The sequence below is a fragment of the Cornus florida genome, unplaced genomic scaffold, assembly GCF_030987335.1.
Source record: "Cornus florida cultivar Cherokee Brave unplaced genomic scaffold, ASM3098733v1 CherokeeBrave_3.0.0_Hap2_Chr01, whole genome shotgun sequence".
Taxonomy (NCBI): domain Eukaryota; kingdom Viridiplantae; phylum Streptophyta; class Magnoliopsida; order Cornales; family Cornaceae; genus Cornus; species Cornus florida.
The window spans coordinates 81,153,748-81,172,212 of record NW_026775571.1 but is presented as its reverse complement, the minus strand read 5'-3'; the positions used below and the strand labels follow the sequence as shown (position 1 = coordinate 81,172,212).

General features: G+C 34.6%; 1 protein-coding gene across 1 annotated transcript; it reads right to left on the bottom strand.

The window, feature by feature from the left end:
• Nucleotides 1-4,872: 4,872 nt before the first annotated feature.
• LOC132275985 (uncharacterized) lies at nt 4,873-5,184 on the bottom strand. Its single transcript, XM_059777225.1, has one exon. It carries the CDS (start codon nt 5,182-5,184, stop codon nt 4,873-4,875), a length of 312 nt encoding a protein of 103 aa, XP_059633208.1.
• Between the last annotated feature and the right edge of the window lie 13,281 nt (nt 5,185-18,465).

Below are 18,465 nucleotides of genomic sequence, written 5' to 3'. Positions count from 1 at the left end.
AATGAATGCGACCTTCTTCTAACTGTTTATATCTAATAGAAGTAAAAGATTTTCTCCTTGTCATCCTCCCAACCACAGACACAAGATTCATCAACCAAAGAACTTATTTGTGGTCTCTCTTTAATTTTGTTCATGCTCTCCGCGAATCCCTCTTTCAAAACTGATTTTCTCTCATCCCTCTTTTAAACTGATGCTGGCTCCTTCTTTTGCAGTGTTATATATATTTTTCAGTGACAATTATATGTCTTTGATGTGACCCTGAGTGTGAATGATGTGATGTTTGGATCAAGAGAAGGGATACAACTCCAAACCTGATTTGTGTTGGCTGGATCTGCAACACCCAGTGTCAATAGTTGAGATTTGGTAGCAAAGTTATCCAATTCATGGTCAGTGTTAAAAATTATGCCTTTGATGTGACCCCGAGTGTGAATGATGTGATGTTTGGATCTAGAGAAGGGATACAACTCCAAACCTGATTTTCGTTGGCTGGACAGTGTCAAATATTTGTGCTTTAGTAGGAAAGTAATCCAATTCATAGTCGGTGTTGAAAATGACAGCCTTAAGGTTTTCTAGTGACATTTTGTCTGCCATTTTCTAAGTTCTCTCTCCTCTGCATTGCTATGCACAGCCTGGATTTTTATGATGCCTAGCTAGCTTTTTGAGCTCTTTGTTGAACTCCCACTAAAATCCAAGTTCTCTCAGAACAGGAAAAATGAACCTTTGTTTTTTTCTTCTCGAAAAATGAACTTGTCAAAAGCCGCCTGAAGAAAGGCAGATAGGATTGCCTCCTCGATGTCAATATCTGTTTCATCAAATGAGATTGAAATATGATTGTTCCGAGATAGATCTTCTGTTGCTATAATGGACATGGAGCTTCCATTCACTTGCTGTTCTTCTTCAGAGGCACTAGATTAGTCAATGTACATCTTTTATTGCCATTATGTGTGTTTTCATATATATAAGCATAATTAGACTCTATGAAATACATGTGGAGATTGGATCAAACTCAGGTGGGTTTGCATTCTCTGATGAGCTTATGCAGAGTTTGGAGGGGATCCAAGCTAAAGCCCAGTATTGCGTCATAACATTTCAGATAAGCTTGTCAGTTTTACCCTTAGTGTTTGGGTTTGATAGTGCTGATAAGGTTGGTCTATGATTGTCTCACTACCTATGCTTTTTTCATCTGTCATTTCTTGCCTTGATAGGAAAAATTGTTTTAATCTGGTGCATTTGGATTCTAGATTGGTAAAGAGAGGATGTGATATTATTATATGAAGAATCAAATGGCATCAAGAGTGTCCTTTATTTAAAAAAATCATTACACTGTCAAGAGAATTATAAATGACAGATCACTAACAAATATCCTTTATTATGATTTTGGTCTATTATCTTTGCATATATTGGGGAAATTACTCATTGTAAACGCTGCAACAGCAAAAGGCTTTATGGTAATGGAAGCGGAAGGCAAATAGCTGGTATGGGTTGGAGGCATCGAACTTGCACTCAGATACGCCCACTGTTTTTTTCTCTGTCTTCCCTCCGAAAACTGTGAGGCATTTTCCAGTACTATGAGAGACCCAGAATCGGAATTCACGGTGGTTATATTTCGGGGGTGGATTTATAGATTTCCAGTCTGCATCACCTATACTTTCCAGCGACTTCAATGAACGCAGGCTCACTTTGCCATGCTTGTCGACAGTGAGGTAACTTTGTCCTCCCGAGCATTTATCCATGTAATTTCTGAACCTGTTATCCATAAGGCAGATTTTGTGTTAGCTTTTAATTTTGCATGTTAAATTGCAAATGCAATAGGCTCGGCTAACCATAGAGAATGACAAAGTGTGCAGTTCCAACCTAGACATAGGTAGTGACGTAGCATAGTGTGTGTGTATATATATGTACACTTTCTTGGACAGGTTATAAGAATTACAGTTGTTCTAGTACTCTTTTTCAAATGTCATCCCAGCTCTTTTACTGTCTCACAAAAGCTTCTCAAACTCATGTTTTTCTATGTAAGTAGGAATATTTTAACTCTACAAGTCTCGTGCCTGTTGCATTGAGGTTTGGCAAGATAGAAGCACTTCTAGTTTAGAGATTTAGTTTTAGCTGTGTTTGGTGACATAAAAATGATAGAGATTTTAGCGCAACAGAAATCTAACCAGAACTCAAATTTGGTGCTTTCTAAATTGTGTATGTGAGTAGTGGTAAATTTATAGGTTAAAAATGTATTTATGGAAGGAGGATATTTTTTAAAAGTGTTATTAAGTACTGCATCTCCAAATACCATTTGACCTTCCAACAGTTACTACTTTTTTGACAGTTTTACAGGAAAAATGCTCCATTGGAAGTTTGGCTAGACTAGTGATAACACTGTGTGCAGGTGCAGCCAACATATGGGTGCCTTGTTGATTTTTGTCTCGAAGGAAGGAGATGTATATAAACATGAAGGATTTACCTGTGGTGGCCAGAAGCTGAACCAGAAGTAGATTCCCAGCCAAAATAAGCATTGTATTTTGAAGACTCCCCGCCTTTAATGTTTGGTACAGAATAAACACCTCTGTCCTTGGAGTCAACGTAGTCGGATTGTAATGCTCCAGCAATGAGAGAGTCATCAAACGCGGTCATGTGAGGTAAGGACTCGCTCTTGGGACATTTACTCGAGTCACACTTGGAACACTGGCTGCAAAGCAGGTCGCTCTTCAGATGTCCAGTGGCAGCAACAGAGGTATGAGCCATCACCAGGAGCAACAGAACGACAGAGAGGAAAACTCCACCCATTCTTACTCTTTTTCGTCTCTCTCTCGCTTGCGTGGATTTGCTAAAATGAGGTATGGATTGATGAATATATATATATATTGTAATCTTGTTCTTGTTTTTATCATCTCCCTACAATTATTTTCAATATTTAGTACCAATGGAATTTAAGTTGCTGATCCTGTGAATGTATGTTTTCGGCAACCACAATGAATGGCTATGAAAATGGTTGTCCTTCTTAATATTTAAATTTTTGGTTCCTAGTTTTTTACAACAACTTGGAAACTTGGAAGCTAGCTGTAGTTATTCTTGGTCCTGTTAGGTAATTCATCCCAAATTTTTCTTGCTTGTTTTGGGTTTCATTTCAAAGAGTCGTCCAAAAACTACCAAGGACCGTAGTATAGGGGTATCTCATTTACTTTCTAAATTAGAAGATCGAGGATTTAAGTTTTCGAAATGGCAAAAGTGCGTGAGTTACTTGACAAGGTAAAAAGATAAAGCGGCATTCCACAAAGTTTGGGTAAAAGTCCCTCCCTACACAGATTAAGTTTGGGGTTAATTTAAGACATAATAGTTAATGGTTTTTTTTTATTTGTTTGTTTTATTGATAAATGTTAGTTTGAAATTATTTTTGAGTCTTTTTTGATTTTTAAATAGGATTACTTTTAAATCTTAATTTTCCTTCCCATGCTAAAGGGTTTGAGGATAAGTGTGAGACCTCAAACAGCTTCCCTTCGTTTTCAACTTCACTGGCCACTATTAGATGTCATGTTTACATTTTTTATTTTACTCTAGCTCCATTTGTTTGAATGTAAAATATTTTTCTAAAAAATTTTATTTTTTACTTTATTTTATGAAGAAAAAAAATATTAAAACCTAATAAAAATAATTTATCCATCAATTTTCGATAAGTTATTTTACACGTACATGAATTCGATTTCAACTTCGATCTAAATCTCTTTCAAACGCCGAAAATATTATTTTATATAGAAATAAAAGAAACTTAAATAGTTTTTAACGGCACAGATCGTGTTACTTTGCACAAACATTTTAAGTTTTAAATTAGAGTACCCATTTCAAAATTTTCATTATGGAATGGCTCTTCCCTAGACTTGTTCTTCGGTTGTTGAATTTGCAGAGAAGAAGACAAATTGAATTAATCTACTTGTTTGATCTCTTTGTTTGACCAAATAATATTACTTTTGCAGAATCAAATTCTTGCCGTCAAGTAATTTGGTTGGATTAGTTTACAAGTCATTCTAACTCCAAAAGGCATCAACCCAAATTACATTAAAAATAAAAAATAAGTCCTCGAAGTGAACCAACCTCTTGAATTTGAGACTCTGATACATAGAATTTCAAATACCTTCAACACTAACCAAAAGTTTCACCACAAAACATCTTCTACAATTTTATACAGGTGGTATGATCCCGATTACACTCCAAAATATATATATATATATATATATATATATATATATATTCATTTTTTTTGCTTCAATGTGATCTAAAATAGAAAGTTGCTCATAGCTTCCTCAATGAGCTCATTTATTATTATTATTATTATTATTATTATTTTTTTGTTCTTCTTCTCAAAAGTTCTAGTAAACAGACACAAACTCACAATATTATTCCAAATAAAACTCGAACACTCAACATTTCATGTCATCTAAACTAATGTTCATTAGTTCCGCTATAAGCTCGGTTAAATTTGAGTTGAGTAGAGCTTAATCTTGAACACAAAAATGCAGAAACTGGAACAGCCAAATGTTGGAATAATTAATGAATTCACTAACGCAATGGATTCCCTGTGGTGGGACCCACTAATATTATTGATGAAACATCAATCAATGATATCCATATTTGGTTTGGGAGATCAATCAATCAATTTCTTCAAATTAATCACCTCGTAATTATGCATTAATAGTCCTATTACTCCTATAAATACATACAACAAACATCAAGCTCTTTTCCATATATATATATATAAGAAATTGAAAAAAAAAAAAACAAGCATGATTTTACATAAAGCTAGCAAAAAAAATGAAAGATGACACATTTGGTGTGAATTGACATTTTCATCAAACAAATACCAAAGGAGCTAGAGAGATGAGAGTTTTAGGCACCAGTGACACACGAGAACATTCTGTGGCTCCTAAACCGCACCATTTGCTTGGACTTGACCATATGCTCCGGCGAGAGCCCATCGCCGAGGGACTTGTGTCTCCGGTGAGTACCACCATTACCTTCTGCATGGAAGCTCGCCATCTTCTCCGGTGGAGGGGCCACGTACATGTGGCCATGAGTGCCCGTGTCGTAGAAGTCGGCGATGTTGTAGCTCTGAGCCGTGCCGGAGGAGAGACACTCGTAGCTCCGGCGAGTCTTGGTTCTCTTGATTGTCCTGAAAATTATAGGGATGAGACCTTCCATGTGTGTGTGTATGACCTTTATGGTCTATTCTTCTTTATTGTGTGAAGAGAAAGTTGAGGCAAGTGAATAATTTGAAGACAATAATATGAAGACTTTTTGGGCCTTTGGGGTTTGGTGAGTCTTGTGATGTTCGTATGCGTGTATTTCCCACTACTTTTGTCTTATAAGAAAATTGGAAGCATACACAACACGTCAATGGGTTTTTTTTGACTTCCAACAATGGATACCAAACCAAATGCCATCATTTTCTTTTTTTTTCATATAATTTATAGATAAAAGATAATACATTAATACTAGGCTTGAACAACAAAAGTATGCAATGTTTATCTAATTATTTGGATGATGGTTCTGTCCCACTAACCATATATAAATAATACATAAATAATTTATCACAATTCTAAAAGAAAAAAGAGGTTATTATTGACTACTTTGTCTCGTATTCAAAATTTTATTTATATGTATTTGTAATAGCAGGGTCGGAATCAGGATTTCAAGTGATCAAGGACACGGTGCAAAATATATATATGCATAACATAAAAAATATAAAATATAAAAGAAGAAGAAGAATAAGAGAATTATTCAAACATGCATGTTAAAAAGAAGAATTTTAAGGAATGGAAATTAAAAAAATAAAATTAAGAGAATTTTAAAAGTTAGGGAAATGTAAGAAATTTGAAGAATAAAAGAGAAAATAAAGAGATAATTTTAGAAACCACAAAATTTAAGAGGCACTGCGTGAAATTCTTCATGAAAATGATAGAGTCACCTAATGATTTCCCGAATAAGTCCCGAATATGACGTGTTTTTATCCATCTCATCTACTTAAACAGTTTTTAAAAGATAATTATTTAACAGGAGATAAGTATAGCTAACCATATCAAATTCAGTGTTAATTAGGAAATTCTTTTTCGGTTCTCTATCATTACTCATTTTTCATACATTTAAAAAAAAAAAAAAAAAAAATTACCACATATTATAGAGGGGTCTGACAATGGGCACATGCCCCCTAGGCCTTCAATGGCTTAGTCACAAGTTCAAGACAATAGTCTTTTAATGTGAAGACTCTCCAACCCACAATGACAGAAATCTTAGATATTGAGTTTGCTTTTTTTTTTTCTTTTTTTTTTTTAATTATACGTAAAGTATTTATCACAAGTAACAATTATTATTGAACAAGAAAAGTATCATTTTAATTAAATAGAATATGACATATATACACACTAAATGTTTCTTGTTGGTTAATAATTACTTATTGTGTTTCTTTAATGAATTAAAAAGAATACCTTCAATAATATGGTCGACTTGCTCAAAAGCTTGGGTACTGTGCTCACCCATATGCCATATATTTCTATATATATAATATATATCTACTTGCACTCTAACCATTTGTCAACACATTCTTGAAATTAGGGGTTTAATTTTCCATCTTTTCCAAAATTAAGAAACCCATATGACTAATTATTATATAATTAGACCTTATCACTATTATCTCAAGTTAGTTATATCAATACCGTTAATTTTACAAGTCTTTAACCAAATCGACACTGTGCCACCGCGCACAGAGATGGATTATTGTTTTTCTTATTGTCTTATAGCCGTCGTACGGCATAGAATCTTCTTCATTACTCTCTCTCTCTCTCTCTCTCTCACACACACACACACATATATACATGTATATATTAGCAAATATAGCCGGCTTTGGGTAGGTGAAAGTCCAAAAAAATGTGACAAAAGTCGTCTTGTTTGCTCAGGCTTTCTTGTAATCTAATCTCTTGGAATGTTAATTTGTATGAGGTGTCATGATATATGCCTTCAACAAGCAGCCTAACACATACACAAATAAATAAATAAATAAAAATTGTCATCCAACAATTATACATAATTAATTAAACCAGCTTATTAGAAGTCTGTATACAAATAAATATTGCAGATTGAGAGAGACAATTAATAGACAATATCTGTAGTAGTTTTTGTCAGCAAGGAGGCATCAATGTCATTGTAATTAGGAGCCAAATTGCCGAGTCTAGCTTGTTTTTGCTAGTATTTTATATCTAAGATTCTACGTGACAAGGCCGCCGCCTAAGATAAGCTTGATGAGGTTTGGTTGACGTGTCACTGTCACATAGATCTAATATTTTAGTTAATGGAAAGTTGGTAACCTAATTGTAAATTGGAGATTGCATGGAGGCTAGGGCGAGAGGTTTGTCAACCAGGTGAGTTCGGGACAGGCACCTTCTTCATCCCTAATCCCCATCCTTGTTAATAAGGGTACGATTCGATCGTTTCAGATTAATTTGGAGTTGAATTTAAAAAGCTACCTATAGACGATTTACCTCCAATCATTTCGAATAACGCTTGCATCCTCTATAATACCTTGACTGCTGGCACAGAGTTAGCCGACGCTTATTCCTCACATACAGTCATTGCTTTTTCTTGGAAAAAAAAGTTCACAACCCATGGGCCTTCTACTTTCACACAGCATTGCTCCGTCAAGCATTCGTTCAAAACCAGAATCGTTGACGCATAAAAGTGAATCGAATTGTGAAAGATATGTTTAGTTCAATTCGTACCGATTCCAAAAGTCTTTTATATACCCCCACCTACTCATTAAAATTTTCACACCTTACTCCGACACAAGGCTGTACATTTTGTCATCCCTAATAGAGCATGTCACCAATTATCAATTGGATTTTTTTTTTTTTTTTTAAAAAAAAAAAACACTTATCTTCTAACTTGCAATTGTTAGGGTGTTTCTCAAGTTCATCATAGTATTTTATTTGAAGTGGAAAAATCTTCAGTTGAGGTGGAGCTATGAAGAGATCCTTGTTCAAAGTGGAGCTTTGGAGAAGCACGTGAAGATTGAATTTTGAGCCAAGGTGGAGACTGTTGGGTTTATGGCTCAAAATTTGTGCGCAGAAAATTAGTTTTCTTTTTCGTTTTGGAAGCTGCGAGAAATAGTTTCCTGGTGGGTTTTGGAATCCAGAAGACTTGGGGAAAAAGGCTAAAGATTTGGGAAAGAAGTTATACCTGTTATTTTAGAGTTGAAGATGGATATGGTAACTCTTTGTAAGTAAGTTGATCCTTGTCCAACAAGGAATTAAATTTGAGGAATACTTGTCTAACAAGGAATTAGATTTGAAGACTCTATAAATAGATATGGGTATGAGAGGTTTAGAAAGAAAGAGAGTAAAAGATAAGAAATATAAGGGGTTTAAGGGTGAGTGTTGTGAGGAGAGGGGAACATATATGTAATTCCCGAGTGTATACATGTAGCCTCAAAATAGATGATGAGTGAGTGAGTGGGGTTTTGACATGTGGTTGTATATCTTCTTACTTGATTCATAATAGTGAAATCTCTCTCTCCCATGCACGTAACCCTAGAGTTGGGTGAATCATGTAAAATATTATGTTGTGCGTGGGTGTGTGTGATTGTTATCTCCATATATGCTTGTTTAATGTGATGTAATGATGCTTCCGCTGTGTGTGAAAAATGAGGGATTTAACTCTCAACAATAGCCAACCGTTGAGTGAGTTGGAGGAAGTTAGTTATCCCCAACAGCAATGTCAATGAGCTAAATTGTTGTGTGTGTTACTTGTTAGTGGTTATCTAAGATTTAAGATGACTCCTCCTAAGATAAGATTGATGAGGTTTGGTTGGCGAGTCACTGTCTCACACACACACACACTCATATATGTAATATCAAACGTGAATGTTTGCTTGAATTGCCATTTATTGTACAATCGTCTAAAAGGGTAGTAACCTTAGTCTGATGACTAAAATAGGATATCATTTTTTTTCTCTCTTTCGTCGTTTTAGTTAATGTTAACCTACTTGTAATTTGGGATGGAGCATATTCATTTCTCTCTTATGATTCTTCTAATATTTAAACTATTAAATCGTGAAGTAATTTACGAGAAAATATACAAGGTAATTTAGTGGTATCTCGTCTGCCTCAAAAATAATTGGTAAGAGTTAATATCTCCATCGAGATAAATGGGTGTGTAAGTTTCTTGGCAAAGAAAAAAAAATTACCAGAAAAAGGATAAATTTGGAAGGCTAAGGGAATGATTTTACAAGATTTTGTAATTTGACAGCTTGGAAATAGAGTGTAATAAAAAAAGTGTTCTCCAAGAGTGTCATGGCAGTATCATACACGCGTGGGACATTACTAAACATAGATATGTACGATTTTTCTTCTTTCTTTCTTTTTCTTTTCTTCTCTTTGTAAATCTACGAATCATAAAAAAATGTTTAGGCAGTGGAAAATATTAAATTTCGGTTACTTGGAATTGGAGAATTCAAGATACCAATTTCATGCAACCGAACGTGGAATAAATAATGTTTTCAAAATATGTCTCCAAGACCATCTCTAATGCAAAATACTATTTTTGCATGCCAAATCTATATTTTGAGAGGAGCTACAGTGTGAAAATGCCATATTTTAGCAATTCTGTTCCAATGGTGCATTTCATCCAAAAAACCAATGGAGGAGATTCCGACTCGGATGAGGGTAGTGTTTGGGTCAATCTTCTTGTCATACAGTCATGATAGGTGCAGGTGGACACGTGGCTTCGGGGAAGGCTATGCAGAGATGCTCACGGAATTATTGCCAAGGTTAGTAATAGTGAATTCCCTCTTTATTTGTGTTTCTAATTTGAGTTACTGGTTGTGAGGACAGAATCCAAAGATGTTCAGAATCTATGGTATAATATGTCATGGATCGATGCGGAGGTTGGGGTTTATGGCATTATTCAAGTGCAGCAGTGGAGTTGTTGCAGTGTTATATTCAACATTCGGGTTGGTCGGGGCCAACATGCTAAGTTACAGGTAGAGACTTGTGACACTTTGTGATTACTTCAACGAGGACGTTGAAATTCTTAAGTGGGGGAGGTTTGTTACAGGGTTGGGACCTTGACAAACCCCCTGACAGCCATGGGATACTCTCAGTGTGCACTGGGGATGCCCAGTGTCATTTTCGTAAATATGGCGAAAAAGTGAAGCTTAGAGTTTTGGCTCAAGATCTTTATGGGAGGTACCTTGAGTCCATAGAAGATGGTTAGCGCAGACGGCACTCGATTTGGATGTCAGGAAGAGTCTGAAAGGCCATTATGACTCTTCAAGCATAGGTGATGTTTACTACTGTCAAAGTGCTGATTTTCCTTAGAACTATACTAGGGAGGGGTCTGTTGAGCACATCGGTTGGGCTATGGCATGGCTTGCTTAGAGGGCTTAGCCAACGTGTATGGACACGTGTTGCTCCACTCCAAGATGGTTGCACAAGAGGGGAGCATCCGAACTACCAAAAGGCAAATAAGTGAGCAGTGGCGCGAGCAGGCGTCTAAGCGGGAACGCGGGTAGGCGTCCAGCCCGGTGTACGCGCGGGCGTGCAGTCGCGTGCACATGGGTGTTCAGGCATAGCGCGCGTAGATGAGCATCAATGTGCACGCCAACGTGCAGCAGCGTATTTATGGGCATGCACATGGGTGTGCATGGCTTGGCACGCTGTGCACTCTGAGACATTTATATGTGAGTGCAAATTAGTGGACTTGGCATGGGCTAGGTGCGCAAGGTTGGCTTAGTTGGTTGGGGAAATTTACTAGCACTTTCCACTCATTTTGGGGAGTGGGGGTGTGCTGAGTAACTTCCCATACATGTGGCACAGGCGGTTGGAGTCTGTTTTCCTCCACTATGCTGATGGTTACAAAAAATGGCTAAGTAGGCTCAGTTGGTTGGGGGAAGTTACTAACACTTCCTACTCGTGTGCATATATTATGGAGAGTGGGAGTATGCTGAGTAACTTCTCATGCATGTGGCATGAGCAGAGCGTGCCAACAAGCTAGCAGTTGGGCTTGTCAACTGCATATGTAATGTTGGCACACTTAGAGGGTACCAGCACGACCCTAGGTGGATGGGGGTGTCATCCACCACTTTAGTGGACGGTTTTGAAAATTTGTCTATATATTGTTAATGTGGGTTCTGTAGAGAGGGTAGATTGAGAGTGAGACACCGAGTTGTGTTGTGAGAGACTTTTGTATGCTTATATAGGTTGAGGCCTTTCCTTTTACTGTTTTGTGAATAATAGTAAAAGGTTGGAAGCCTTGTGCTTCTGTAAATTCGTGGGTGTTATTGTCCTTACATTCTTGCAACTATAGTTGTGTGTGAGAGTGTTTTACTTGCTGTGTGTTCTAGGCAACAAGTGTGAGTTGGTTGAGCTAAGTTAGAAATTCAGAGAAAAGTTATTTATATTTCTGGCTTAGTGTCATCACAAGCTACTAGGTTCGTGTTCAGAATTTACCCATGTGACACCTATCATGATGAGATTGATGATGGGCTGGGCTTCTTTTCAGGTTTAGAGGCCTTGCCCACTTAACAGATTGGCCTGATAACACTCTCAACAACCCAAAAAAGGTCCGTCATTTCTGAATTCAGCATCGATAAAGAAGTCAAGTAGAAACCATTTATTACTCACACAATTATTTGTGAATCAAACTTTAAAAAAATAAAAGTTTTTTAAAAAAAAAAGCCCAATGAGTTTATGTTTTTTGCATCACACGTGTGGTCACAACCTTTTGCCTATATTCCATTTGAATGAACATTAGTAATTTATTATCATGGAAGACTCAATCACATTAGCAACTTATTTAATTCTTTTAATTGAGGAGTATAGCGGCGTTGATAGGAATCGGGAGTTAAGTCTTTAAGGTCTCACTTTCGAACCGTACTCTTGACTTGAATGGTGTGTGTATTCTGCGACCGATACACATACTCTGAGAAAAAGAAGAAAAAAAAAAAATTAATCAATGTAAGCAACTACTAATAACTTAAAAAAATATGTCAACTTTTATATATATATATATATAATAAAAGAAATTGTATCCAATATATATATATATATATATATATATATATATATATATATATATATATTGCTTTTGTCTATAACCTTTTTAAGTCACAAGACCATTTTAATTTTTATGTATAAAGATTGAATCTCGAAAGAATATCATAATTTTGAATTAAACTTATTCGAATAAAAAATATTTTAACAGAGGTAATGTATAAAGATTGAATCTTGAAAGAATATCAAAATTTTAAATTAAACTTATTCAAATAAAAAATATTTTAAGGAGTGATTGAATCATTGAATAAAAATACCTCCATCAATGTACTTTTTTAAATACATTTTTAATGTATAAAGATTAAATTTGAGTAAAAATTGAATCGTTAAATGAAAATACTTAAGTTTCAGAAGAAGAAGATGACGACGAAGGGAAAGAAAAAGAAATGATTTTCAATTCCGGAAGAGATTATCTTCGAGAAGTTAAAAGAACTTCCCGCGAAAACTTTACTGAGATTCAGGTGCGTTTCCAAACTTTGGCACCCGGCGGCATCAACCTCCTCTTTCTGAAATCAAAGGATAACCAATTGTACGCCATACATCCAGAAGGCCGGTCACCTTAATCGAATTGTTGCTTTTTCCTCTATATTTTTGTCAAGGGCTTGTTGTGTCTTCAGGGCTGCATATGGAACCCTAGCAGCAGACAAATAAAAGAAATTCCATCACCAAGTATTAGAAGTCCAACTTTTGATATACAGGCAAATCTAGAAATTGTTTATGGGGTAAGCTAAAAAAAAATTTGGGTGGGTTAATACTAATTTTTCTTTTTTTTTTTTAAGGCTAAAATTGCCTATAGCAAAAAAAAAAATTATTATTATTATTATTTTTTTTACGGGTGGGCTTGCGTTCACCAATCCTAACACCTAGATATGCCAATACATTGGAACTGACATCATTCAACCTTTTAGGGTTTTGATCCAGCTGCCTCCCGTCACAAAGCCCTTAACATAACCGAGATTATTTAAATTGATGATGAAAATGATAGCAGCCATACCCAGTACAAAACATTGAAGTGCCAGCAAAAGACAAGATTCGAGAAAGTATATGATAAAAGTTTGATTGGAAAAGTATAAAATAAACGACTTCCAACAATTTCAAATATTTTACATGGCAATAGAAGAAAATGCAACAAAACATTGTATTAATAAATCCAACAATTGTGTTTATTTTCTGCTCAATAAACAAGCTATCCAAAGACCGTGGAGATTTTTAAGGAACTTGGTCCATGTTGAAAGACAAAGTCATCGGTTAATCCTATATGGATTTGAATCCAACAGCTACTCTCTCGATCTAGAAAGTTCTCACCTTCTCTCTAGACATTCTCTCCCTCTAAAAGACTCCCTTTTTCTGGAATAGTCTTAATAGGCTTTTTGAAAATATCTCTCCTCTTCCTTCTAAATATGTCTCACCCTAAAAATCTATGCAAAGTACGTTAACTATTTCTATATAAATAGGAAGCCAATAGCTCTTTGTAAGTAGACTGGAGATACAATTCTAAGACGTGAGTGATGTGAGTGACTCGTGTCGATAAAATGACCAAATTTCATACAACATGCTAGTATTAAGATCTACAATTTTTTTACTAATTTAGTCAACTCTTCAAATTATCACCTACAGACCTCCACAAGGGAGTTCATGATTTTACTGGTGCAATCAAGTTGAATAAAGTTCCTCTAATCCTTGTCCCAATAAAATTGGTGTTAAAATTAAATTAAGCATTGCCTAACTTGTACTTTTGAACATATATTTTAAATTCTAAATTTTGAATATTATTCATTATTAATTCATTGTAAAATCAAATCAGCATCATATATAAAGACTATGCAACTAAGGAATTCAAGTGTCTCCAACTGTTTAGATGGTCATAAGATATACATTTAACACATTCGTACCAACATAATACACACAATTTTGGATCAGGATCCTCCAGTTGCACAGTGCATCCAGTTCCTCCAGTTGAGTAAATAAATAGTAAAAATTAAAAATTATGGAAGCTCTATTCTTCATTCATTTGTTTCTATAAATTTCTCATTCCCTTCCTTAGTATACTAGGTCATTTTATTCCAAATTAACAAAGCAATATCTGAGCACAGAGACCAGCAAGTATTATTTCCAAGTTTAATATTTTATTTCCAAACAAATGTATACTTTTTTAGAAGAAATCAATGAAAAAAAAAAAAGTCACTAAGGAAGGAAGATGAGTGAACAATACCAGAAAAAGGAAATTAATAATCTGTTTATTTTGTTCGAGACTGGCATGATTTTTTGTTTAATTACTTGTGTACGTTTCTTTGTTATGCAAATATTTTTGTACATAACATCCCAAGCCGTTTGTAATTTTAGTCAACATAATTTTACTGAATGATAGTTATTGACTCTAATCGGAGAAACACTAGTTCAAATTATGATTTACTAAGTGGTACGTCGTTTACTTCATGCTATGTTATACATAGCTTCCCAACAAAATCCCACTTAACAAAATCCCAAGTAGTACGTAGTTTGTTTCATACTTATATTATAAGTACAATCCCAACAAAATCCTACTAAAGAAAGTAAGTGGAGTACATAATTGAGTAGGAAAATGATTAGGAACAAACACAAAAAGATAGAGACATGAACACCAACACAGTAATTATGAATCAATGAACCTTCAACACAGGAATTATGAATCAATGAACCAACAATTTTTAAATAAAGTGAAAAAAAATTGACTGTTATCGCACGTAAACAACATGAATTTGGAATTAGTCATTGTTTAGACAAAGAAAACAAATTTGATGATAATCAAATGAATTTGACTGGAACCCCAAAATAAAATAAGCATGAATTTGGAATTAGCCAACAATTGTTCAGACAAAGGAAACAAAGTTGACGATAATCAACTGAATTTCACTAAAACGCACAAAATAAAATACAAATATCAAGTAGAGAGAGGAAGCCGAGCAACCCCAAAATAAAATATCAGAAATCAAGTACAGAGAAGAAGACAAACAAACCAGACCCACCTTATCTATTAAAATAACTTATATATTATTTTAAAAATAATATTTAAAGTTTTTATATATATGGAATACAACTTAAAGGAGCTGTGAAAATTTAGTTACTCTATATTTTTTTAATTAGCATGGCGCTCTCAAAAACACTTATTTAGTGCTGGATGAACCGAATCACAGAGTGAAACAGGAGGCAATTTTGCACCCACAATGTTAAAGTTATCACGCCAACGCTAAATTATTAAATTTTATGTGAAGTATATATGTCGTCAAATAATATACCACATGGTTTATCTATATATATGTGTGTGTGTGTGTGACATAATTAGGATTAATGGATAAGACACAGCAAAAATGAAGTTTTTCTTTCGGTCTCTTGTTTTTTTTGCACCATGTCACCCATTTCTCATTTATCTTCTTAATATTATATCCACCAAGGATTACCTAATACATGCTTTAATTCAATCAACCCATGCAACATGTTCTTATTTAAAAGTGTAACAAATGATTTTTTTTTTTTTATTCTTTTATTTTTATTGCTGGTCAAAATGAAGTCATTCAGTGAATAAACTAACAAGCTCGTGTCAACTGAGTTTAGTATCGAGTCTAATCAAACTCATTTTTGTTTGTGAATTATCGAATAATAAATTTTGGTTAAGGAGTTCCTGGATTACTGGATTAGCGAGTTGTATCTTTGAAAAATATTTAATATGAAGTTTAAGTTAAAAGTTTATTAATAGAATAATAAATTATTAAAAAAAAAGAATAAAGTGCATATAACTCACTAAACTTTTAGCTAAAAGCATAAAACCCTGAACTAAGCATATCCCTAAACTATTTCAAATCTACAAACTAAAGACATATTGAATATGACCGGTACCAGAACTGATCAAGAACATTATATTATTAGTTTGCCCTTCAATAAAAGGACGTTGTTTTGGTGTTTAATTGGCTTATGTTGCTGATGTGTCAAAGGTAATCTGAACAACAATAAAATCATGACTTTATTAGTTCGCCTTATCTCAACATATATCTTATCACTTATTACTTTATTAGTGGACCAAACAAAGCCTTACATACAGTGCACTTAATTTAGGTCAAACGTGCCTGATTTCACCTGAGCAGAAATGGAAACAGCGTCGTTTTCATTCACGAAAATTTCAGTGCTTACCTTGGATGAACTTCACCGGTATCAAACCTGTTCAATATCACGCTCTCATGCGCCAAGATTTATCTCTGCGAATAGATCTAACGCGCGTACACGGGCCCCGCCGCTGGCTGACGATCGTTTCTGCACCGTTTTGGCTCCGACGCTCTCGTCGGTTCAGTCCACTTCTCGCCGTTTCAAATGCTGCTACGGAGACGTCGCGCCGTTTCCAAATCCTTATGGAGAGAGATCCGATCTCCCTTCACGTCGCCGAAACCCAGTGCAAGCAAGAAGTCGAAAGCCCATCAAAGATTTGTTCTGCCCCTCGTTTCTGCACCGTTCCGTCGCCGACGCTCTCGCCGGTTCAGTCCGCTCCTCGCGGTTTCAGTTACTGCTCGGGAGACATCGTGCCGTTTCCAAATCCTTCTGGAGATAGAGAGAATTGAGATGGTGAGAGATTGAGATGGCACGTGGACAGCCACGTAGCAGTCAGTAGTGCCGGGAAAAAATTAGTCGGGCAGTGTAGCATTATCCTTTCTCTTTAATGGTAATAAGGGGTGGAATTGTCATTTTGAATTAACAACAGAACTCACGTGTCTCTTTACAGACAAAACCAAACGGAACAGTATTCCCTAGGGTTCTTGCAAAAATGGGAATAGTTTAGGGGGGTTTTCTTTCAAAATAAAGATTAAGGAGATTCCTACAGAAAGAGAATAAAGCTCAGAGGTTATATGTACTTTACTCTTTCAAAAAAAATTCTTAACGGTTTATTTATTTATTTTTATTCTTTTCAAAATATGTACATGTTTAAATACTAATTATTTTAATGTACTCTTTTTTAGGCCCCGTTTGGGAAGTGTAGTGTGATGTAGTGTACTTCTCTAACTTAGAACAGAACAAGTGTTTTGTAGTGTGATGTTCTGAAATGAGAACAAAACATGTTTGGTGTTCCAAGTTTGCTCTACCGAATCATGAAACAAAAATATGGTAGAACATGTTTGGTAATGTATATTATTCTAAGAACAGTGAAAACAAAACATGTTTGGTGTTCCAAAGTGTAACCAAAATTAATTTGATAAATAAAATAATTAAATATGTTGGATTAAAAATGTTTTTAAATAATATTTTTTTCAATACATTTTTGCTAACTTTATTAAGTATAAAGTTAGAAAAAAATGATTGTATTATTTTAATATATTGTTCCTCCATTTATCTTAATTTATTATAAAAATCATTAAAATAAATTAAAAATTCCAAATATGGAACTGAAATAAAGTTTCAATATATCATAGTTTCATGAATTTTAATATATTACATACATGAGTATCAAAAATATTACAGCATTCGTCAACAATGCCAATAAAAGTTCATGAAATAAAATTAAACTTTCAATATTACATCATTTCTCAACAGCCACAATAATAAACAACAACAACATGAGTAAAAATAACAAAAATATAGTTATAGTAAGACAACAACATCATCCATAGATAATGTAGTTTTGCCGATTTTGTTAAGCTTGCATAACAGCAACTACATCCTCCAACTCTTCCTGCACATGACCACCCACTTGCAGACGTTGGTGCATGTCATCCAACCATATAATTTTTCAAACATTGTCAGCAAACATTGTCAGCATTGATATCCATCTAATTACATAGTTTTGTCCACTAATTAAGAATGGTAACTTTTTTCAAGTATCAACTAAACAATTCGACTAAAAATAGACCAATAAATATATTCGTATGATTTCACGTGTCATTTTTTCGATGCCTGTTAGTCACCTTTCATTCACATTGATTTGTTGGTAATATTTTACGTTTTAGAGCCAAACAGCACTTAAATCTTGGAAGTTACATTATGACAGATAAGGATCGAAAGAGTTCATTAGCAAAAGGAAATTCTTGAAATTTTGAAATGATATCATATGATAGTTGGAAAGAGAATATCTCCTTATGTAGATATACTGAAATTTCAATTCAAACCAACAATATAGATAAACAAACAGTGCTATGGCCAACATCCATATATATATATATATCAACTCTTCCTGCACACAGGATCATTGACCACCAAAATGCATCAATTTAACAAAAAAATGCACACGGTGGCTATGCCTATATATAATTAATTATATATCTATATCTATATATATGTATATATATATCTATGTATATATATATATATCTATGTATATACAATGCACACAGGATCTAACAGTGTCACCGGGTTGCAATCAAAA